Source organism: Phyllobates terribilis, unplaced genomic scaffold, assembly GCF_046119375.1.
Source record: "Phyllobates terribilis strain yellow unplaced genomic scaffold, ASM4611937v1 Scaffold_1__5_contigs__length_1240528914, whole genome shotgun sequence".
NCBI lineage: Eukaryota > Metazoa > Chordata > Amphibia > Anura > Dendrobatidae > Phyllobates > Phyllobates terribilis.
Genome location: NW_027362761.1, coordinates 900,516,287 through 900,541,952, shown reverse-complemented (window position 1 = coordinate 900,541,952; position 25,666 = coordinate 900,516,287). Strand labels below are relative to the sequence as shown.

Sequence of the window (25,666 nt, the reverse complement as noted above, 5' to 3'; positions counted from 1 at the left end):
GATATATGACTGTTAGTCAGCCACAGCACATGCAGAGATTGCCTGTTTGTTAGGGAATCCTCACATGTGTTGAGGCTGACTCTCTAAGGCTCACCTAATCACTTGTGGTCTCAACCTAACACTGTCACACGAAAAAACCTTGCATTTGCATTTTAGTTTGAGCCTAGTGTCAGCTTAGTGTGATCCGATTGTCTTAGATCAGAGAATCTAAGCACAGGTGAGGATAAAATGGAGAACGAGATTTGTCATTCTTCTCCATTGTGTGAGTGCATTCGAGAGCAGACCGATGTTTTCCACGTACCCATAGACTTGAATGGCTGCGTACCATCCTATATGCAGAGCCACTCACAGCATGCTGTTATTTTTTCTCATACTGAATCTACAAAAGATCTCTGCTGATCTGCACTGCCCCATAGAATAACATTGGTCTGAGTGCTACCTGATAAAACATCGGATAGAGCTTGTCCAATGTATATGCTCATGTGAGCGAGCCCAAAACATGCAACTATTACACCCATCCATCAGAAGCCATTTCTAAGCCCATCCTGTTTATCTAGCTATTGCCACCTATTATTGATACACTTTTCCGCAAAGCTCCTTGATCCAAAGCTCAGACTATCTAATGCATCATGCATCTAATGCAATTCTATGGTGAAAATCCACACATTAAACTCATCATACTCTTAAAGGGGTTGTCTGGTCCAAATCGATAAGTCTGCAGTCACTCTGGATATATATGAGTTACACATACTCCCGGCCGGTGGGCGCAGCCTCGCTGCCATACACTTATTTGGAGCAAGGCCGCACTCTCTAGTAGGCCACACCCACTGCACAGTCACGTCACTAGACGGGGCGCGGTCTCATTCCATACAAGTGTATGGAGTGAGGCCACACTCACTAGCCGGGCCCTGGTCGGGAGTATGTATAACTCATACATATCCTCTGTTATCGGGTCAGAAACTGGTGAATCCCCACATCGTACAGCGCGCGCTGGGGGGATTCATAAGTCTGCAATCACTTAGAGTGACAGCAGACTTATTGATTTGGACCGGACAACTCCTTTAAGAAAAACTCACATGTTGCCAATTTCAAACACGCATCACAGGTCGGTTTATGCAGCATACAAAGAAGCACAGTGGGCATGTGATTTTTTATAAATCCCATCCATTTTGCTGGAACTGTAACATGCTGTGTTTTTTAGTGCAGCGAAAATACACCGTGTCAAGAACTCACTAAAAACTCATGTGAACTCAACCTCACAGTCTTTTTCACCCATGCATGGCTTAATATTGCTAGCACAGCTCAACAGCAGCCTAAAATGAATCATAGCTTGAACTAATGCCAGTCAGAAGAGGATCCAAGAACTGTACCTAACCACACAAAAATAAACAGTATAAAAAGACATTTGTGCTTATGGGCAGTTCATGTCAGGACAGCGAGGAAGTCACTTGGCAAGACGTGAAGAAGTGCAAAAGTACAGAAATTAAAAGAAGAATATGGAAATATAATACAATTAGTACTCCTTTGTTTTATTCTTTAATTAAATAGTAACATTACCTGGAGTGAAAAATTACTCGCTAAGATACCAAAGTGTAAAAATACAGAAGAGACAGTCTTTTTATGTTATAGAATTTGTCATAGGCCCACTGCTGTTTCAATCAACCTATTAAGGTTCTTGCAGACAACTATATTTGGTTCCACATCCAATACAATGGTAACACACTTCACTAGGGACATGGAGGTAGGTGATCCCATATCTCAACCATATTTTCATCTAGAAAACAGTTTTTTTAGTCGTTCTTGTGGGGAATATGCTGCCATATATGACACCCAGTTGACTGTGATACTCTTCTATATTGCACACCAGATTACAGCTGAAGTGCACACAGTCATGTGCATGAGGCTTTGCTCTGCTTTACAGAATATGGCTCCAAAAGCGATTATGATAAGTGATTGTGTTTTTTTCTATTTTAGTATATGGTACTTACCTAAGACTCTGTTCACATCAGTATAATAAACATTTGTTCAGCTGCACAGCTTGCAGTAATGTTCATGATGTCACAGTGATGGAAACCTTGATTTAACTCTGACAGACCCTAATATAAGTCCATAAGGTCCCTTAGGCGTCATTGGGATCTTTCATGTGATGAATTCAGAAAACTGTTGTGGCTTCATTATAAAAGAAGCCACAATACAGATGAAAACAATTTCTAACAGAAGCAACTGGAATAAGAAATAATGCTTTGATCATCGTCTGTGATATAATTCATAAGCACTTATTTAGATTTAGACAGATCCGTTTATAATAATCCTGCTGGTTCCTTGTAAACTTCTTTACAGTTTAGAAATACATTGGCATTTAAAAGTTTGTAAACCCTCTAGAATTTTCCATATTTACACATGAATTTGATCTAAAATGACATCAGATCTTCACACAGAAAAAGAAGAAATAGAGAACCAAATTGTTATGATAGTGTAGCAACTCACTCGGGAAAAATAGGTAACACACTAAAAACTGCAACTAACCCTACATGCTCCTGTACAGACTAGAGATCCTGTCCCCACAGTCCCTGCGTGAGCTGAGATAACCCTAACCACAGACTAGATGATGGCAACTCAGACATAATACAGTATGCTGCCTAAAAGGCTGCTGAGCGCTTCACATTCCTCCTAAAGAACTGGAGGGTAGGAGGCTGTGACTGTGAGGAGAGGAGGGGTCTTAGAAGTGAGCAGTAAGGTGAATATAAGTTTGTTATTTTTAACTCTTGATGGCTCTTTACAATTTAGAAAAATGGCGGATGATGGTCAACATTTTGCCAAATCCATGTGGAAGCGAATTACAAAAACTCCACATTTTTGTAACATTCAGGTAGAATATAATTACACTGGAATATATTCTCTCATCTCTACTGAAGACCATTTTTACCCTCCCTAGGAATTATCGACCTGCAAAGATCACTCCAAGAGCATGGAATATAATAGTTTGAGAAGTCACAAAGGAACCCAAGGCTACCTCTAAGCATCTAAAGTCCTCTCTCACATTAGCTAATGGTAATGTTCATGAGTCAACCATCAGTAGGACACCGAACAACAATGGTGTGCATGGCAGGATTGAAATGAGAACTAAAATGCACTCCAAAAAGAACCTTTCTGCCTATTTTCAGTTTACTAAAGATCACTTAGACAAGTCAAAGGGTTATTAGAATAACATTTTGTGAACAGATGATACAAAAATAAAGCTTTTTAGTTGGAATGAAAAGTGTTATGTTTTAATCCCCCTTCCCAGGCACTACTGCATAAAAACCTCATAACATCTGTGAAACAGTGTAATATCATGGTTTCGGCCCGTTTTGCTGCCTTTGTGCTAGGGTGGCTGGCCATCATTGATGGAACAATGAATTCTGAATTTTATTAGCAAATTCTAAAGAAAAATGTCAAGACATCTGTCCTGAAAGTCAAGAGAACATAGGTCACACAGCAAGACAATGACCCAATGCACCACAAGTCGTACTTCAAAAGAATAGTAAAAGAAGAATAAAGGTAAAGTTTTGGAATGGCCAAGTCAAAGCCCCAATCTTAATCCTATAGAATTGTTGTGAAACAGTTCATGGGAGAAAACCCACCAACATAACAAAATTGGAGTTTTTTTGTAGAAATGAATGGGCTAAAATGCTGATGTGCCAGACTAATCAATAATTACCGGAAATATTTAGATGCAGTTATTGCTGCATAAGGGGTCGCACCAGATACTGAAAGCAAAGGTTCACATACTTTTGCCACTCACAGATGGTGATATTGGATCAATTTCATCATTTAAAAAAATGGCAAAGTCTAATATTTTTTACTAACAAACAAACTTTTCAAGCACGGCTGTAGATACATAAATAAAAAATACACATCTAATAAATAATTAAACTGGTAAATGAAATAGTTTATTGATATTACCATAAGTAATAGTGAAACGTTACAGTACAGTATTATCATTATATTGTATCATTATCCAATACATTAGGTTAAGCCTATCACCAATAAGTCTCCATACGATTACATGAACTTTACAGTACCGTCATTTGTTCTCCACTTTAAGTGAACGTTTGTTCCTATTACACAATTGCATGATTTATTGGTTAGACTTTGGATTGTGAAATAGATGTACAAATACCACGATAGCTAAATTAAGAATTCAGCACATTAATTTGCAAAACCTGATAACATGATGAAATATTGTAACTTGGCAATATGTATGAAAAGGTTATTTGATGGCATTGCACTTTCACAATGTACTGTCCCTAAGCCAGAAATATGTGAAATTGTGTTATATGTTTAAGCCATTAAAACATGGATATAGTTTTCATTCCAATAAGATATATTGAAATTGCAGGCACACATACAATACAGATCACGGTAGAACCATGCCTTTCTACCATTACCCATCCATACACTGGCATTTCATCGCAATATTGGAAGCATTAAAAACGGCAAAGGAATCTGGCATCTGGTTTATGTTCTTATTCTTTTGTTGCTGACTGCATGGTTTTCTGAGTGTAATCCACTTTCTTGGGTTCTGCAAACATTGCCTTGTAAATTGTTAGAGTTCTCATGTGCGTCCTGTAAAGAGAAAAACTTTATGAAGGTGAGGGTTACACATCTATGGCAAATGACCTTACATACTAGTGGATAGCTTTCTGCTCGGAGCAATATTATGACATTACTGGAAATGAGCTTATGCCAACTATCATAATTTGTATCGGTTTCCTCAGAATACTGTCATTTCTTCTCACTTTAAAGTGCACCTGTCAGCAGGATTGGGCTCAGTAAAATACAGACATTGTCAGGTGGGTGACATTACACTGATTAAAATGATACCTTGGTTGATGAAATCCGTCCTGTGGTTCTTGTGTAATATTTACTTTCAGTTTGGAGATAATGATATGCTCGTGCTCCATGGTGGCCTGTGGGGGGCGGTCTATCTGGTGCTCTGCTTATATATTCATCTGTATGCTCTTATGACAGCTCACTGTGCCTTCACTGAGCTGCCTCCTATTTTACCTAGCCCCTCACTACTAGATGCATTATGTAAAATAGAAGGCCGGTCAGTGAAGGCATAAGAGCATACAGATGAATATATAAGCAGAGCACCAGATAGAGCGCCCCCCACAGGCCGCCCGGAGCACGAGCATAATATTATCTCCAAGCTGAAAATAAAGATTACACAAGAACCAAGTTATCATATTAATCAGTGTAATGTCGCCCACCTGACAGTGTATGTAGTTTACTGAGCACAATCCTGCTGACAGGCGCGCTTTAAGAAACATCCTGCCTTGAGTCTGTGTGGTTTTGTCAAATGTAATGTGTTTTTTAAGGCTGGCCAAGAGGCATTTTCACAGACATCTCTGGCACTGCTTTTCTCTAGATAGGATAGAGGATCGAAGGTTAGGGCAGATTAAAGTTCTATGTGTTTGTTCCTTCTTTACAACAATAGCAGACTCTGGGACATAAGCAAGGAATTATAGGAATGAGAATTTCTGTGAATCCCCTGTAAAATGATGTGATCCACTTATAAAAATGACATGTCTATGGACACTGTAGTACTTGATTCCGGCAAAAATTCATTTGAATGACAAATTTAGTGCTATATAAATAAAACAGATGATAATTGTAACCATAAAATGTCGTAGGTTCAAATGTGATGTGAATTTTGCCTTCATAGGAATTCTCCTCCAATGATGTTTAAGTTGTTGTAATGATACAATGGTAAAAATCAGCAAGACTAGCAACTTACTTTTCTTTTGTTTCCAGACTGTTCATTCGTTACGACTAGTTTTGTTCCTATTGCTTCTTCAAAAGCTGTAAGGAAACAAGTATAAGATGTTATTTTGTCACCAGTGTTTTACATTATATAATTATAATGTACTTCAGAATGTTATTGATTTGCAATGATGGTGGTTCATAAATTTCTGGACTTAAGGCAAATCCAACCAAAAGGAAGTTTCCTTGGAGTGGGGCCCTGGAGATGGTTACTAGTGGGCCCTTGGCTTCCCAGTCCGACACTGGTGCCACCCCACACAAAAAAATTGTACTCATCTAATCTAAGTGACTGAATCCTTTTCTCCCTGCACACAGAGCAGGTGGTGCAGTGCAGTGATGTCACTGCGCCATCTGCAATCTGTGGCTTATCTCAGGGAGAATAAGGGTATGTGCACATGGTCAGGAATGGCTGCGGATTGGACGCAGCGCACTTGAGCTGCATGTAATCCGCAGCGGTCAGATGTTACAGCATAGTGCATGGGATTTCAAGAAATTTGCTCCTGCGGCTTACTCGCGGAGACGGACATGCGGCGTGTCTTCACAGACCGCAGAATGTCAATTTCTCTTGCAGAGTCGCTAGTCTCCGCAAGAGAAATTCTATCACTGTAATATATAGGATGCGGTGAATCTGCATGCTTCAATGAACACATGTGGATTCACCTGCGTGCAGCGATTTGGACGCAGCATAGAGTATACTGCGTTCAAAGCGCTGCCAGAAAGGATTGTGTGCACATACCCAAATGCAATAGGCAGGCTGAAAACAATCAACACCTCTCCCAGCCATCAGTCGGCTGGCACCCCTGTACACATTGCACCGTTGGCCGAACCCGTCGATATCAGCTGGTTCAGCCAACATTAGTCTAATGCAGGGGTGCACAGCCCGCAGCCCAGGGGCCACTTGCAGCCCTCCTTGCCATTTTGTGTGGCCCTGAGCGTTCTGTACACAGTACTTTCCATGTCAGAGGGGAAGAGGGTAGCACACTGCTCAGGAGCAGGGACGGGTAAGCAGGTACAGAGCACTGTGTGCCCATAGCTGGGTCCTCCATACATCAGTAAACTAGGGTTCCTTAAACTCTGTTTAGCACTCTAGAAAGGAATATGTAAGTTAGTGAGGTGATTCCCTATACATGAAACTTGTACTATTCTATTTTAAGGGAATTGTGAAATGCGGCTAGCTACTACAACAACCATAGTCTTCAATAGAAAAAGTTACTTGTGTGCAGGGTCTCACCCTACTGATTGGAGGAGATGAGCACCCTCTTTCTCCAGATATGTGAAAGTCCTGGTAGTGGAACCTGCATCTCTTAGACCTGCACTTTTGACATGTCATAAACCTCTCAAAAGGTAATACCCCTTTAACTGCGGCCCTTGAAGTAGGTCAATATGACAGTGTGGCCCTTGGACCAGAAAAAGATGTGCACCACTGGTCTAATGTGTATGGGACCCTTTATTCTGTGTTTTTTTGTCTGCCCTTACACTACACTTAATAAGAAATTCTGAAACAATTATTGACAATCCCTGACACAGAAAATGCCAATGCAATCTGTCTAACCTTGTTCATTGCTGATAGCTGCACATATTGCCAGTATCCAAGGCAGTACACTTTATCTTTACTGACGTGCACAGACGCAGCACTGAGATATGGAAGTATTATAGATGTAAACAACACAAGTGCAGTCTCCGACTCCCGTACATTGCGGTATACAGCAGTGTCAGCTATCTGTCAGTATTGAGCAATTTGCTGTTTCCCATGTATAATACGGTCACCTTATCATAGATAAGAGACCATGAACCTTCTCTATTCATGACCCTTTTTTTCTTGGCTGTGATCTTTTAGCCTTTGTAAATAGATTTAGTATTAACTGTAGACTACCAGGCAGTTTCCTACCGACTTGCTGGCTGCATTGTTTGTCATTTCTCCTAAATTACCCAGAAGCAGAATAGATTGAAATGTTTATAAAATGTATTCTAATATGTTGTGTGGCTACATAAGCAAATGTATGTTTCAGTCTTTATGTGTGTAATGCATTTTGATTAGTGATGAGCGAGTATGTTCTGTTAACCCTTTCGGCGAGCATGCTAGGGCGCTCGCCGAGTATCTTCAGAGTGCTCAGGTGTTATGTTTTAGTCACTCCGTGCTCATGATTTGCGACTGTTTGACAGCTTTAATACATTTGAGGAATGCCTAAGAAATAGGCATTCCTCACATGTATTAAAGCTGTCAAACAGTCGCAAATCATGAGCACGGCATGACTAAAACATAACTTTCAAGCACACTGAAAATACTCGGAAAACACCCGAGCATGCTTGTAAATCTCGAGTAATGAGCATCACTAATTTTGATACATTTCGGTGAACATTTTATACCTTTCAATTCAAACATTCCTTCTCAGTGCTTTGGGAAGCTGTCTCTCCCCAGGTATAATTTTGAATGGAATATTTCCTTTATAGAGGTTTGACATTACAAAATATTCTCTTGCCATGTCCTTACCAGTAAGTAGTTCATCTATAATATCCACCACCATCTTAGCATCTTCCTTTGTAAAGCACATCGGAGGCTTAAATTTAAGAACATTTCTATGGGGACCATCTGCACTCAGAAGAATATGTTTTTCTTTCAACCTACAATATACAGAAATGTTTACGTTTCATTTCTTTTATGTCATACTTAATTTTCCATAAATGTTTAACCATAAAACATTCAGAACAAATAAAGAGGTAGAAACAATTGTAATGAATTATCTTAAAATAGCTTCCAGGTAAAACAAGAAAAATGCAGTGTCCTATAGTTATAGGCTATCTTGAGTTGTGTACTCAAAGAGGTCCTCTACTGCTTTTATATTGAAGACCTATCCTTCGGATAAGTTAACGATATCAGATCATTGGGGGTCCAGCCGTTATCATTTCCGGTGGCCGGATGTAAAGACTGCACACAATAGAGCACAACAGCTCCACACATTGTTTAGTGTACACAATAGAGCACAACAGCTCCACACATTGTTTAGTGTACACAGTAGAGCACAACAGCTCCACACATTGTTTAGTGTACACAGTAGAGCACAACAGCTCCACACATTGTTTAGTGTACACAGTAGAGCACAACAGCTCCACACATTGTTTAGTGTACACAGTAGAGCACAACAGCTTCACACACTGTTTAGTGTACACAGTAGAGCACAACAGCTTCACACACTGTTTAGTGTACACAGTAGAGCACAACAGCTTCACACACTGTTTAGTGTACACAGTAGAGCACAACAGCTTCACAAACAGTTTAGTGTACACAGTAGAGCACAACAGCTTCACAAACTGTTTAGTGTACACAGTAGAGCACAACAGCTTCACAAACTGTTTAGTGTACACAGTAGAGCACAACAGCTTCACAAACAGTTTAGTGTACACAGTAGAGCACAACAGCTTCACAAACTGTTTAGTGTACACAGTAGAGCACAACAGCTTCACAAACAGTTTAGTGTACACAGTAGAGCACAACAGCTTCACAAACAGTTTAGTGTACACAGTAGAGCACAACAGCTTCACATACTGTTTAGTGTACACAGTAGAGCACAACAGCTTCACACACTGTTTAGTGTACACAGTAGAGCACAACAGCTTCACAAACAGTTTAGTGTACACAGTAGAGCACAACAGCTTCACATACTGTTTAGTGTACACAGTAGAGCACAACAGCTTCACACACTGTTTAGTGTACACAGTAGAGCACAACAGCTTCACAAACAGTTTAGTGTACACAGTAGAGCACAACAGCTTCACAAACTGTTTAGTGTACACAGTAGAGCACAACAGCTTCACAAACAGTTTAGTGTACACAGTAGAGCACAACAGCTTCACAAACAGTTTAGTGTACACAGTAGAGCACAACAGCTTCACATACTGTTTAGTGTACACAGTAGAGCACAACAGCTTCACAAACTGTTTAGTGTACACAGTAGAGCACAACAGCTTCACAAACAGTTTAGTGTACACAGTAGAGCACAACAGCTTCACAAACAGTTTAGTGTACACAGTAGAGCACAACAGCTTCACAAACAGTTTAGTGTACACAGTAGAGCACAACAGCTTCACACACTGTTTAGTGTACACAGTAGAGCACAACAGCTTCACACACTGTTTAGTGTACACAGTAGAGCACAACAGCTTCACACACTGTTTAGTGTACACAGTAGAGCACAACAGCTTCACACACAGCTTTTTGGCTACTACATGACACCGCAAATCTACTCCTATTCTCCTCAATAGTAGCCAATCTGCAGTAATCGGCAGCAGTCACTACTAAAAAGTGTGATGAATTGTGGTGTTCTACTCGGTATACTTTTTACGTCCGGCCACTGGAGGTAATAACGGCTGCTCAGTAGGGGTTCCTTGTTAACCCCTATAAACATCATACCTGTATTATAAATTTTAGTGGTTTATTTTGTGTGTAATTTAGGGAATTTTAGTGCACCCTTGGTGTGGCCAAGGGCGTGTTGCACCATTAAGCCCCCTCAATTTGCATACTGTGCACTTGGTCATATCTTGATTGACTACACCCAAGCGAGTGCTGTTTGAACTCAAGCTTTGACTTTGTGACATTGTAGGAGCCCAGCTGTTTTCAGTGTCAGTGTACACTCTTATGGCTGCTTCATGTCTGCAGTACAGTACCAAGTGCTGTGTGTAGACAGGAGTTGGAGGACACCGACACTGCAGGAACCCAGCAATGTGCCACTCCTACAGTGTCTATGTTTGCTCCCCAAGAGCGCATACTGACACTTAGCATGGCTGGGCCCATACAGTGTCACTATGGAGGTTCCAAGACGCTGGTTGAGGTCAGGCAGCACTTGTTTGGGTGCTCTTAATTAATATATGTCATTATGCTTAGCCTGCATATAGAGTGAGAATAATGGTGCCCTGAGTCCTTGGTCACGACAAGGGTGCACCAAAGACCCCTTTTGTGCATACAATTTTTTTAGACAACTAAACCACTAACATCTATACTACATGTATGATTTTTTATAGGGATTATTTCTATTTCATACCTGTTTAAGTGGTTGAATTATCATTTTGTTTAAGAGCACACATTTTGGGTTGCTCTATTGGTAATCAGAATTAATAGTTGATGACTAGTGTGATTAGTGTGCAGCACAGTTGCAATGAAAGTCTGTCACTCTCGAGGACCTGTCCTGTCCTGTATTATATAGACAGCCCATTGATTTGAATGGGCACTCTGTAATGAATAATCTTTCCTGTAGCGTCACTGCAGGGAGATTAAACTCTTTGCCAGGTTTTCTCAGACAACAACTGATTACTGAATTGTTGTCATCTGCCTATTGTCATGGGACCAATTGTGTCATTCATAGTATGTAGATACAGTAGCCGTAACAGCCACTGTAACAATAGGAATCGTTAGTGGTGTGATAAATGTGGAATGTAATAAAACTGGAGTGTGTAAATATAGATTTGCTGTATTGATAAAGACGCTGAAATCTTTAAAACTAGGTTTGTCTAGTTGTTAGCTGTAACATGATTCAGCATGTATAAGGCTACATTGACACATTCGTGTCTCATGGTCTGAGCATGGACCATAATGCTCAAACTCTCCGGAGGACCTGAACTTGATAACTTCATAGACATACATGAAGCTGTGAAGTTTGGGTCAGGAGACCCAAGGAAAGTCCATGCATCACGTCTTGGGCTTGGATCGTGAGATATGGATGAGTGAATGTAGCCTAAGGATGAAATATTATGTAGTATAAACGTGCTTATTAAAATGTGTAAGCCCTATAGAGATTTCCTAATATTTTATAAAGGGTACCTGATAGCTGGTACATGCTGCCCGGTCTACGGGTTGCACATGTATCAGACACTGGCCGTATGATTTCAGCTATATATTTTTGACTCTGAAATGCTGTACCAGAGAAAAACATACTTGAAAAACCACCGAGGACCAAGTCGCATGGAAGTCGGACAGGTAGGTCTCCGGTGACATCTCCCCTCCAACTCTCCTTCAGTGACAGGTCCATGTACATGCACATAGTGAGAGTCCTGTCACTCATGAAGAGCGGGCAGGGAGAAGGTGCTGGGGACCCACATGTCTGCCTAGTCTCCAATGCAGCTCGGTCCCAGACGACTTTTAAAGTATGTTTTTCTCTGGAAAGCCGCAGCATTTCAAAGTCAAACATACCTGTTGAAGTCGTACAGCTGGTGCCTGATACATGCTGCCTGCCGGCAGCATGTATTAGCTATAAGGTTCCTTTTAAATGGCAAACATACTCCATTACAGAAAGAGAAATATTAAAACACAATCCATTGGCTATAACATTTTAAAATGTTCCAAGAATCTCTGAGCTTGTCCTCAAAGCTCCCTGTAAGATACACAAATATAAAATATCAAACCCCCATACACATTAGATTATAGTTGATGAAAATTATCAATTTCAAGCAAAACGGTCATTTACCGGGTAAAAGCTTTTGAAATGAAGTCCACTATGTTTAATATTTTTGGCCAAAAGTTGTACAAATGAAAGATCGTTCATCCATGAACAATCTTAAATTGAAAGAATATTTACAGAAATATTGTTCATTTGTTAACTGGTGAAAATCCATAATGACCTCTCTGAAGTAAAATGTGTATAGTTGTGTTGGCATTACAATAATTTGTTAAGTGTTCTTTCGTTAAGCAATCATGTAACCAGCAATATACTTTAATCCAATGTTTAAGGAGCCCTTTACTTGAAAAGTGTTCCTTTTTTATAAACTTTTTGTGTTGCTAGTCACTACTCACGGACTTACCGCGAGACAGGATAGTCAAGAGATCTGAGGTCAGTACCAAGAGGGCTCGCAATAGACAATGGGAAAAGACAAAAACGTGGTCAGAAAACCGTTTGAGGTAAAAATATCAGGACGGTAGCGGATCAAGACAAAGGGGTAAGTCAAACGGATGGTCAAAGATAAATCCAAGGTCAGCAATGGAGATCAGAATACAACTCAGAGCACAGATCAGACACACACACACCATTTGAGCAAAGCTACTATTGGTAATGATCTGACAATTGTCAGAGTGCTGAATAGCCCTGTAATCACCCACAATAGATGACATCTGGAGGAGATCCTACAGAACCAGCCAGACAGGACGGCTGAGCTGTCAATCACAATACTCACCCCTCTGCCTCAGATTGGGCGGGAGACTTACTCACAATCCTGACAGCTCAGCCAGCCCTTAATCCCATAGGGCAGCAGAGCTGTCATTCACAGCGTCACTCGAACACTGAGAGTGGTGGAATCGTGATACTTTTACTTGGCACGGACTTGTCTCACGGTTAAACAATCAATGAAATACTTACTTATATATGATGTGCTGGGCCTCTGCTGTAGCAGGAGTCCTCAGCTGTCGGTCTCTAACCAGATCTACACCAACGAATAAGCCAACACCTCTGAAAGAATTGAGATGATATTTTAGTATATTTTTACAGTACATAAAGGTAATATGCATTGTAAATATGAAGTAAATACAAATTGCTTTGCTCTGTACAAATCTAGGGTGATTAAAGTGTTGTACATGTTATTAATGGGCATGGATGTAGTTGATATTGTATAATACAGTACATTCTATAGAAAGTGTGAACTTATTTAGCATTATAAGCAATTGTATATAATTTTATAGCATCCCAACTTTTTTGGAATTGGGGTTTTATTTATTTTCAACCCCAATTCCAAAAAAGTTGGGACGCTGCATAAAATGAAAAGAAAACAAGAATGCAATGATTTGGAAATCTCTAATAGCCATGTTTTATTCACAACAGAACATAAAACACAGACCAGAAGTTGTAAGATAGACATTTTTCTTTTCCTTTTTCTCCATGATTTCCATAAAGAATTTCCAATTTTGACACATCTGACCACAGGACAGTGATTTAGTTGAAAATTGATTATCCATCTGTTTTCAATAGTACCACTTACTTTTCCAGTTTTGTGAACCGTTTCAGCTTTTTTGAGATGTGCTGTTGCCATCAATTTATATATGTGTTATTTTTTTCAGATGAGACAGAAATACGTCTAACTTTCCACTTCTGATATTTGTTCTATGTTCTTTTGTGAACAAAATATTTCAATCATTGCATTCTTGTTTTCTTTACATTTTACACAACGTCCCAACTTTTTTGGAATTGGGGTTTGTATAATAAATATATAAATAATTATGTTATAAATATACATGTAAACAGATAACCTCTTGTAATACTGAATTAAAGTTCACGACATAAATGGACATAATGAGACTCATGATCTAAAATGTCCTTAGCTTTAATGATCATATCCATTTGTTATATATTTCAAAGCAGACTGGGTTACTTATAGCTAATAACTGTGCAAAGATTTAGTCTAAAGATCCCATACACATTAGATTAAAGAAGGCCAAACCTGCCAATTTCTGTGGAATTTCTGGGGGACACCTAATGTGGATGGTGGCCTGAGGACTCTCCCTCAACATATATGGAGGGGGGAAATAAGGATCAGCAATTTGTATTCAAATGCCTGGTCTGTTTGTTCTCCAGATAGAGGAGCCTCAGGCAGAGGTGTTCTCCTTGGTGAGCATTCGTGTGCATGGCGGAGTCATGAAAGATAGCTATCAACCAAACTAGTGTTTATCCAACAAATATCTGACTGATGTGTATGGGCACCTTTAGACAATGACGTACATAGATGATAGTGTTATCTTGCTGAGACTTGCATCCTAGGATAGAAGGGCTTTTTCCCCTATGTGCACTCATTGTAAGGCTGTGTGCCCACTATGCGTTTTTTAAGCGTTTCCGCAGCGGCAATTCCGCCGCAGAAACACTTAAAAAATGCTTGGTAGAAGGTCTGCAATGCTCCCCAATGATAATCCGCATGTGCTGTGCACATGCTGCGGAAATTTCCGCTGCGGATTATCATTGAGGAAAAATCCGCAGCACTACCAATTATTTTGCGTTATCGCAGCGTTTTCGCCGCCATTGACTTGCATTGAATCGCTTAATATCCGCATGACTACATGTGAACATGCGGATATTATGCGATTCAATGTGCGGATGGTACCCGGATCTGGAGAAGAGGAGACTGTCCTCTAGACCCGGGTACCATAGTACCCGTAAAAAAAAAAGAATTTAAAATAAATAAATACATTATACTCACCTTCTGATGGCCCCCGGTCTCCTTCTCCGGTGCGTCCTGGCTTCCCGGCAGCTCGCGATGGTCTAAAAGGACCTGCGGTGACGTCATTTAGTCATGTGACGGGTCACGAGACCGCTGACGTCAGCGGTTGTGTGACCTATCACTTGACTAAATGACGTCATAGAAGGTCCTGTTATACAACTGCGAGACACCGGGGAGACCAGACGCATCGGACAAGGAGACCGGGGGCCATCGGAAGGTGAGTATAATAGTTTTTTTTTATTTTTTACCATTTTTATCTTTTTTTTAACTAACTTGGTCACACTATATAAAATCCATGCCAGTTGCATGGATTTATATTGTGTGACCAAGTTGTCAAGCACTTTTCCAAGTGATGCTAAAATCGCTTGGAAAGCGCTTGACAACCCGCATGCGAAATCACATGTGCAAAACGTGTGACAAATGATTGTCCCCGGCTGAAAAAACACATGTAAAATCCGCATGCGTTTTTTCTGTCAGGGAGATGCAGAAATGCTCCGGAAAAATCCGGAGCATTTCTGCATCGTGGGCACTTAGCCTCAGACACTTGGAAGAACTTTCCAAACCTTTTTTTGTGAGCAGTTTAATTTATCCAGAAAGAGGAGTCTTAGACTGTGTGCACACTGAGTTTTTGGCGCATTTTTGTGGCATTTTTTCCATGTCAAAAATGCTAGGGAATCCTTGTGCCAGTTAATGCAATGACAATCCTGAAGTGCTGAGCACATGATCAGGAATTTTCCTGTCAGGATTGTCATTGTGTTGAAATCTGCAGCATGTCAACTCCTCCCATCAGCCTACAGCCGCTTCCGCTGATAATAGCAAGACCAGGCTCTGCTGAGGGGAGAAGTAGTCTCTTCAGCCGGTGCCTGTGCTCAGTGTAAAAAAAAAAAAAAGTTAAAATAAATCAATATTAAAATAAAAAACACCTTATATTCACCTATACGCCGTGATTGCAGGTGTCCCACAGTGATCCGATCACTTGGCAGCACTCTATACACTGACAGGAGCGCGATCACTCCCGGCAGTGTATAGCGCTGAGCTGCCAGGACTGAGGTCACTGGAGTTCAATCAGCTGATGAGCGCCGGTGACTTCACATACTGCACTGCTGCTTGAGAAATCTCTCACGCAGCACTGGTGCAGTAAGTGAGGTCACCGGAGCTCCCAGCTGATCATCAGCTGATTGAACTCCAGTGACCTCACTCCTGGCAGCTCAGTGCTATACACTGACAGGAGTGATTACACTCAAATTGTTATGGCTGACTTTTTGTAATTTGTAATTTTGGCGTGAGAAAGGCCTATCACGGCCAAAACGTTGCTTGATTTATTTACCTCATTTGTAACTACTGCCTAATGCTTTTAAAGACAGAATAAAAGTTATATTTTATCCCTATAAGAAGTTTTCTGGTGCCTCGAATTTCCTTGGATTTTTTAAGTGGATTTATTCACTAACATGTAGTTCATATCAAGGCATTTGTCATATGGAGGATTCAGAATGACTACATAGTGCTCATAGTTGAATTTTTCAAAGAAAATGTCTCTGCTACGTAGCTGAAAGAAAATTACATCCAGCTGTTTTTCCAAAGTAATTGTCGAATATATTTGCAAGGAATTTTTCCATTGCTTTCCACTGAATGAAGCGTCTCGGGCACACATGTGAACAGAACATTTAAGACTGAAATAAATCATTATTATGAGTTACCATTTCTTGATTAGAGGATACTGAACATAGTTATAGGGCAGCCAGATGCTAACAATCATACCATTCATTCCACATGTGAGCGTATGAGTTTGTATTCGGGAAGTGACGAGCTGCTGCTATACTTATGTCATTAAAAGTCAGTCATTATGGAAAGTAGGAGGGAGAGGAGAAATATGACCAACAGAGGAACAGCTGGTGACCTTGCCCTGCAGCAAGGTGTTTTAGAAATCTATTTTAGCATCAAGGCAGATTACTTTTACAGAGAGCAGTTACCTGATATCGCCTATCATCTGGTGTTTTTCTTTCTGCTCCTGCAGTAGCTCTACAAGATAGTTTCCCACTCTGGTAGCATTTCCTTGCAAATCTTCTTTTTCAATAATATCAAGCACTGCCAAGCCAATGGCACAAGACACAGGGTTTCCTCCAAACTGTAAAAGTAACAGAGATCAGTATTACCAAAAGTTACGGAAAATTGATTAAAATAATCACTGGCAATATGTGAGGCCTTTTGACTTGCTATTTGAGAGCTGTCCTATAAAATAACTTTTGTTATATTGTTATTGTTATTGCTTATTCCAGAATCAGACTCACTATGCACAGATGGCCTGCAGAGTGAGCTGTCAATCAAAGGGCCACCAGTCACTCTCCGGGCACGCCTCTATGACTGAAAACCGGAGGCATAAAGTTCATTTTCTCCCAGCAGTTGCACATTCAGTAAGGCGGCATTGTAACGCTATTAACCTGCAGATTAACCCTATATCTGTAGGTTAAAAGTATTTAGGACACGACAGGTTATCTTTAAAAAGTTATAATGGTCATTTGAAACACTGGACTTATTTTCTGATTATCATGCAACTTCGCAATCATTTTGTTATAGTTCAAATTTGCCTCTGTTCTCCCATTATTTCAACTTTAACATTCTATTGCTTACTGCTTGATGCCAAGGGGACAACCCACTCTGTGGTCTAGCAGCGCTGGCAGAACATCCTCAGTGGTCTTTTTTTCAGCCAGCTTCAACCCCACTGCACTTTCAATGCTGCAAAGTGTCCTCATATAACAACATTGAGAGGCCATTGTTCCGGCCCACAGCAAGACAATGCCGATGGCCTGTACTATTACTGAAGCAGGAGCGCCTGCCCTAATCCCCAGCAACCAGGAAGTCGACAACCCGAGGAGCTGTGCGCTCCTGTAATAATAATCTTTTTTAATAATCTTTTTATTTATATTTTTTGTAATGCATAGACTAGAACAACCCTTAAAGAGAATAACCCAACCCTGCACAGATCTTTATGTAAATCATTATTATTAGCTCAATGTAAAAGATACTAATACATTAAAACTAATGAGATGGAGTATAAGCTGTATTGTTCTTTTGTCTGTTTTTAATTATTATAAAAATATTAATTTAAGAATCTTTGTAATTCGACACACTTTGCATATGTACTGTATATGAGATGATAATAGTAACTTACTATAGCAGTAATTTAATAACCATATAGAAGGACTTTTCAAGTGCATACATAGCTTTCAAATCATGTAAAATTTTTACATTTTTCACAAATTTACCGTATTAAAGTATTCCAAGCCGGTCGCTCCAAATGCTTCTGCAATTTCTTTGGTTGTCACAACACAAGACATTGGATGCCCGTTACCAATAGGCTTTCCCATGGTGACAATATCTGGCACAAAGTCTTCACCTTGTAACTGGAAACTCCAAAAATGTTTTCCAACTCGTCCAAATCCAACCTGAACTTCATCAGCTATAAATACTCCTCCAGCCTTATGTACATACCTGAAAAGAAAGATATACAAGAATCAAATGTTGAAATATGACAGAGGAATAAAAAAGCTATCAGGGATTGTGAGCAGAGGGCATGGAGCCTGTAGTGATGAAATCATCACATTGATGGGCCATGTCTACATTCAAACTATATTTGTGGCAAATTTATGCATGGCTATTAAACATTAATCTTACTGCTCTGACTAGAAATGTCATCTGTACAAGTCTTCAAAGTAAAATATACACAAGAATCAGTCAAGAAAGTTTTTCAAAATTTGGATTGGAAGGTTTATGAGTGGAAGTAGTAGAAATAAGTAGATCCCATTGGTCAGCAAAGTAAATTGCCTTCAGAATTGCTTATTGGGGCAATAACCTTTAAAGTCTTCTTCAAAATATAAGGTTTTTGCAACATTAAAGGAAATTTACCAGTCAAATGTAAGTACAGGAGAAAAAAATGCCTTGGTTGTTTTGTTGTATTTTATTTTTAGGAGTTCTCCTGGGGGCAGGCATACTGATAGCATACCCAACCTTTCGGGGATGTCTGTGCACGTACACAATGCAGCAGGGTGTGTGCTCTTTAGGGCAGCTGCAAAGAATGGAAATTAATGGACATAAAAAGATCAATAAACTACTATAGCCTCCGGGAAGTGGTACAGTATTGCCCCTCGCCAGAGGCCAGGGGGTGACAGAGGAGCAGCTGTGTAAAGAGTCTTATCAATCTATTTGGTGTATAATTTGGCTTTCCTAACTTATCTGCACCCCTAGCAGTACAATAAAGCTATCTGTCATTAAATCCATCTCTCTATTGGTTATTTGACGACTCTGCTATAGTCTACGTAGAAAAGCTAAGAAGCACAAAACAGGAAACCTTCATATCCTTTTTGCTACAGAGGTTAGTGTGAAAACTGGAATATTTCACCAAAAATATGTTTATAATGCAATTCTGATTTAAATAATATGCCATTTTCAGATGATAGTTTCTAAATGAAAATAGAAAGTTTTTGCATTGCTGGACTCAAGAGAGACACACATGCTTCCTAATGTAACTGGCTCTTCAGTGACATGATCGTTAAGCTTTGGACATAATGCTATTGGGTATAATCTAGATTTCCTTTCAGAACTTTTTTAATACTTAACCATAAACTGTGTACGTACTCTGAGACTTTCTGGAAATAGCCAGGTGGTGGGATGATTTGACCTCCACAGCTTTGCATGGATTCAGCAATGAATGCAGAAATCTATATCAAAGAACAGAAGGTCAGGGCAATGTTCTTGTAGACTCTAGTAAAACGTCTTCAGTCCAGGGTGTGTAACCTTTTTTTTGACTGCAAAATAATTAATCTAAAATACCTAAATAATAAATATATTATCCTAAATCCCATCATAAAGTCAGTTTGGTGGCAGGAAGGTTGGTAAAGAGGACCACCAATATTCAGTAATGTCCTGTATGTCACTTGACTTCAGCTAAGAAGACCTTCATTAGATGCACAAGAGCGCTAAACAATAAAAAAGTGTCGGTTTAGTTCATTCTTTGCTACAAAAAAAAAACCCCTTTCATTAACAACAACTGATTATTTCCTAGTTCTAGGAAGGGAAAATCAAGGTTATGTAATATAAAATAATCAGTTTTATTCTTCATAGTAATAATATTTCTTTGAAAAGTTATTATTAAGCCTTCAACTGTAGAAAAAAATCATGAAGTATATAGCTATAATTATATATTTTTATGTGGATTTTCACCATCAGTTTTAATGATTTTAATTGTTGGTAAAATATAAAATAATATCAATGCAACATGACTTGAGTCCCTCAAGAGTACAAGATGAGTACATATGATTTATATGCATTACAAACAAGCTAAGTTCTAATAGGTAAATGTACGCCAGTAAAGGATCACATATGTTCTTTAAGTCATTACAATGCCCTTTACATTTGTAAAATAGCTTTAATCCAGTTTTTATAGTTAAAAATACATGCTCAAATTATGTGATTCATAAGTCTCCATACATAGGGAAAGGTCACCTTATTCGCAAAACATACTCTACATAGCTGCCATTCCATTGAAAATACATATGGATGCTATCAGATGTTGTGTGTAGAATGATGATGGGTTCCCTAAGACACTGTTTACATGCGTGTTAACAATTTGTTTTGTTTTGCTCTGTAATAAGAGCAAACCAACAAAATTGTGGAAATGACAGATACCAGACATGAATACCTAAGGTGCCCACCATATCCAATTAACCATAATCGGGAACATCAGGTTTCCATCATAGTGTTCATCATTTTAATTAAAACAAATCGTGCAGCGCTATTTAGCCAAGCCTTTGTTATGGAATCTGCAATTAATGCTGTTATGGAGGAGTTATGGATTAGGTAAATAAATCCAATATCACTGGATACCTGTCAGCTTTTCCTCTGTGAGTCACAATTAGCAAGTAGCTGACAGTTTCTGAAAGAGCAAACTGTTACTGTGTAACTTCCTAGTTAGCAAATAGTTGCTACATCAAAGGTGAAGAAAATTGTCCCTAAGAAAAATGGGTCATCTCTAGGTCTCTAGTCTCAGAGACCTCACATGGCAACGGAAATGCTATATTTCCATATCATATTGATAAAAATCTAAAATCAACACCAGCCATGGATGTATCGGTAATCGTGGGACATGTTAGCTTCTGTGGGTTCGAGTGCCATGATTTTTGACCTTGGGACACCACAGAAATTTAATATTAATCCGAATTATGGATAAATCATAGTCGTGTTTGGTGTGACTAGGACGCTGATAGTGTGCTCGGAAATATGGCGGTCCCATTATTTCACTAGAAGGTTTGTATGGGAAAATATGACATCAATTAGAAACATGTCTTTGTCCCTTTGTTCCTTGCATACAATTAGCCATCCTTCTCTCACCTGACCCGACACTTATGGTCAGATCCGAAGAGCCCAATGTGTAATGTAGATCTGTTCAAATTTCTTGATACGCAAGACCCGGTCCATTGGGCTCGTCAGTAATCTGTGGTCACTGGATGGGATGTCCGAGAACCACCTCTTACCTGATGGCATCAGCGGCTCATCTTTTGATTAGCTAGCTCGACGCGATGTCACTGTTGCACCATGATGCACATATGATAGTGCACCAGGCTGGCTAATCAAAAGAACAGCCATGGAAGTCATCAGGTAAGAAGCAGGCTCCTGTCCAGTCGCTAGCTACAGATTTCTGATGTGACCCAAAGACCACACTGAATAGGACAACACTTCGTATATTTAATCAAATTAGATTTGATGTCTGGTTGACTGTCACCTTTTTGGGTTATACTAAGAGCATAACACACATCAGGGCTGATCAAAAATTATACAATGGCTGGAAGCCTAGGCTTTCTTCTTCTTCAATATCCCTTCTGCCTGGGGCTGGTGGTCAGTGACACAATAAACAGTTCAAGAAAAAGTATAGGATTGTCATGGAAGGAGCCAAATCCACAGAAAATGATATTTAATATATTCATAAATGAAAGCTTCTATATTGCAGATGATAATCATACAACTCATTTCAGGGACAAACAGTCCCCTTTGTAGGAGACAATTTGCGTCCAAAATGCGGTGTATAATTCTCACCTACTAAAAAGAAGCTTTCATTTATGAATATATTGATTATCATCTTCTGTGGATTCAGCGCAATCCCTTGATTTTCCTGAACTGTCTACTGTGTAAAAGCAAGTAGGCTGAGTTCTATGGACCTAAGAGGACAATCTAAGGCAACCAATTCACAAACCCAAACCAAAAAGCATGGGACCTACTGTTCCCTTTATATGAAGACTTTTCAATCACCCTTTCTGTCAATTTTGTCTTGAATTTACACATTTCCTCTATATTGTTTTAGTGTAAATTATAACACATTTTTGGTGTTCAGTATCATCATCCCTAATCTGAAAACACAAAGCTGTGAATAAATGAATATATACACTATACAGTTGAAGAGAGTCACTACAGTGCAACATCATGGGGAAATCCAAAGGAGAGATATAAGTCTTTAGCACAGCTTGGTCAGCAACTGGGTAACGTCATCAAAACCTACAATATGTAAAGGGGAGAAAAGGGAAAAAGAAAAACTGACCATTAGTAAGAAGGTTATGTAAGGTCGATCCATAAATTCCTCAGAGTAGAAGAAGTATAGCACAACATTATGTCAGTCTCATAAGATTAGTAGAAGAGTATGTAACAAGTGTTCTGGATAGCAAGGCTTGTGTTTCATAACCATCCCTTTGTCTTGCAATGAATGCAAGTCTTTCTGTCCCTATGACAAAGGCTTTTTATGAGGTCTAAAGAATAAACAGTACATAAAGAAATCATTGTATCCACCTAAATCTATCTATAAGGCTATGTGCCCACGCTGCGGAAATGAAGCAGAAATTTTCTGCTTCATTTCTGCATGTCCTCTCCCGGATAAACGCATGTGGAATTCCGCACGCGTTTATCGTGCGTTTATCGTGCGATTTCCACATGCGGAATTGCCTTGCGTTTTTTATTGCATTGCAAAGGCAATTCCGCTTGCGGAAACGCAAAATTAATGGACATTCTGTGGATTTTTCCGCGCATCAAAAACGCTGCGGAAAAATCCGCAGCATGTGCATAGAACTTGCGGAATCCCCTTGGGGACCATGGGGGGCGGATAACCTAGCGTTTCACAAGCGTTTACGCTGCGGAAATTCTGCAGCATATACGCTTGAAAAACGCTACGTGGGCACTTACCTTAACTCACCCATTTAGCATTCTATATATTTTAAATCCCGTAATGTGCTACTCTCTTCCCAATGGTCATAGTTGCAATTATCAATTTTATTTAATCTTATAGCAAACTATACTTATAATTTTTTTTAGTCTATTAATTTTATTATGATACCTGATAATATTTTGAATAATTAACAAGTGAACTACACATCTGAGGCATAAGGTCCATGTAATGCAGTTTAATTATCCAAAAATGTAGTATTTTATTTACTTAATGAAATAATGGATGACAGAATGCTATGAATGTTCCAAGGAGCATATGACTATTACATTCTGTTCTGTAAAGCCAAAGCCCTTGGCAGGAGAAGAACTCATTATTAGGGCCTAAACCAGATCACAGGATATCCTGTTGGTCTTTAGCAGATGTGTAGAAACATTTCCTTAACATACTTGGAAAATTTATACCCCAGTAAAGAATAATAAATCCAATCCCAAAAGAGCAGTGGTTGTTAAATATTTTCGGATGGGTAACACCCTTAACCGGGGGAACAGGAATTTTAAGCCTAAAAAAAAAGCAAACAAGTTAAACAGAATACTAGTGTTTCTGCCTAGGAGAGACACGTAAAAGAAGGTGTCATTCTTTAAACTACCTGCACCAATTGTGATCACAACCTGACTCTTTTTCTTTTTCCGCTTAAGTCATTTCTTAATACTTAGCGTGTTATGATGCATTTATCCCCCCAGGTCAGTTATGTACAGAGTAAGAATACACTCCAGGCTAGACCTCTCCTACTGGCTTCAGTTTAACTAATGACACATGTATCAAATATCAAGAAAACCTGTCTTAGATGCTTCCAAAGCATTACATGAGTGTCACGCAAACAGGACTTTTAGTTAAACGTTATATGGGGGTGGGGGAAATTCAACGAGACCAATGTGGATGTCAGGTGTGGGTTAAACTGATTCAGGTCTGGCGTAAAATGTGACAAATTCATTAAGAGGTACAATACTTTTAATGAATGTGGCCATCCATGAGCTAGAGTCAGAAATGAACTCCAGTTATGGATTCGAGTACATATCCGCTGTAATCTACACCACTTTTGAGGCGTAAATGATAACAAATCTGTTGGACCAAGCTAAGCTATGCCCTTTCCCAAAAAATCAACCACTCTGTAAAAAGTTTGTGAGGCTGGCGTAAAAATGGCAAAAGTCACTTTTTTGGTTTTTTTTTGCAACTATGTGTTGTACAAACATTTTTAGACATTTTCACCAAGTATTTTGACAAAAAGAACTTGAGTGACACTGCTTCTCTCCACATGCCTACTTTATTTGACAGATATTATATGTATTCAGGTCATCAGTACTTCGCTATCCAAGTAAAGGTCACCCCTACAGCTGTATCCTGTATACTTCTGCTGTACACACCAGGGTCATGACTACTGACATAACAAAAACCCCAAAATATAATGTGCCCATAGAGCTTTTCTAACAGTGAAATGACAAAGGCTAGTGAGCTAGTCAAAACTAGTATACCTTTATCCTGACTGACTGAACGGTTGCATAAAAGGTAGAAACAGATTGTCATTGTTAACCAAAAAATCATATAACACCATCCAAAAATATGTCCAGTCTGTGGATGTTTAAGTGAGGCAACTGAGGTGGGATAGTATATAATGATACTGGATTTTGGTCAATCGTTTGGGAGTTCATCAATATTGTATGGCTTTCTGTGCGCACATGTATAGATACATGGCTATAGATATAAACACATACTGTAGATACAAAGGATGGAAAACTTGTATATCTTAGGAGAGTGTTAATGTCTCCACACTAACCTGTCGATTATTTTGATGAGCCTTTTCAATGACATCCTTTACTTCATCAGCATATGCTGCCCCAGGATCAGGATGGTCTTCTCTGTATTTACCCCTGTAGGTATCAGGTGAAGGAGCCTGGAACATGCAGATTTTTTTTAGTTCTTTTAAAAGATTATTCCCATAATCACATTTTTTTTTTAACAAAACACAGTAAATGCGTACTTATTGTTAATAAACAGACTAAACCTAACATAAAGTTTCTTTCTTGTACCTTTGTGTCTCCTCTCAGCCCCTGTACACAGAGCCCCCTCCTTTAATATATCTCTCCTCTTATCCAGTGTATAAAAAGCTCCAGCCTGTAATATATCTCTCCTCTCAGCCCCCTGTAGTATATCTCTCCTCTCTGTCGCCTGTATACAGGACACACCCCTGCAGTATATTTCTCCTTTTAGCCCCTGAATATAGCCCCATCCTGCAGATCATCACTCCTCTTAGTAACTAGCACACAGGCACAATGCTGCTTCCTGGTATGAGCTCTCTACACCATAATAAAGGATGCTTGGCCCCTTTCCATTACATCATTCCTTACAGTAGAAGCTACGTTCTAGATACAGCAAATGTATGGTGACGGGATGACAGCTTAGAGAGTTTGTACA

At 39.4% G+C, this 25,666-nt stretch overlaps 1 protein-coding gene and 1 long non-coding RNA gene across 2 annotated transcripts in view; one reads left to right on the top strand and one right to left on the bottom strand.

Moving 5' to 3' along the window:
• LOC141154668 (uncharacterized) overlaps window positions 1–25,666 on the top strand; it is a 62,996-nt gene that overhangs the window by 32,519 nt on the left and 4,811 nt on the right. The window lies entirely within an intron of this gene.
• ETNPPL (ethanolamine-phosphate phospho-lyase) overlaps window positions 3,911–25,666 on the bottom strand; it is a 47,649-nt gene continuing 25,893 nt past the window's right edge. The window contains exons 6-13 of the mRNA XM_073640946.1: window positions 25,029–25,145; window positions 19,627–19,709; window positions 18,258–18,483; window positions 16,965–17,119; window positions 13,149–13,238; window positions 8,300–8,430; window positions 5,783–5,847; window positions 3,911–4,608 (exon numbers count right to left, since the gene is read on the bottom strand). Of these exons, the coding sequence (XP_073497047.1) occupies window positions 4,501–4,608; window positions 5,783–5,847; window positions 8,300–8,430; window positions 13,149–13,238; window positions 16,965–17,119; window positions 18,258–18,483; window positions 19,627–19,709; window positions 25,029–25,145 (975 nt within the window). The 3' untranslated portion in view covers window positions 3,911–4,500. The remainder of the gene's footprint in view (window positions 4,609–5,782; window positions 5,848–8,299; window positions 8,431–13,148; window positions 13,239–16,964; window positions 17,120–18,257; window positions 18,484–19,626; window positions 19,710–25,028; window positions 25,146–25,666) is intronic.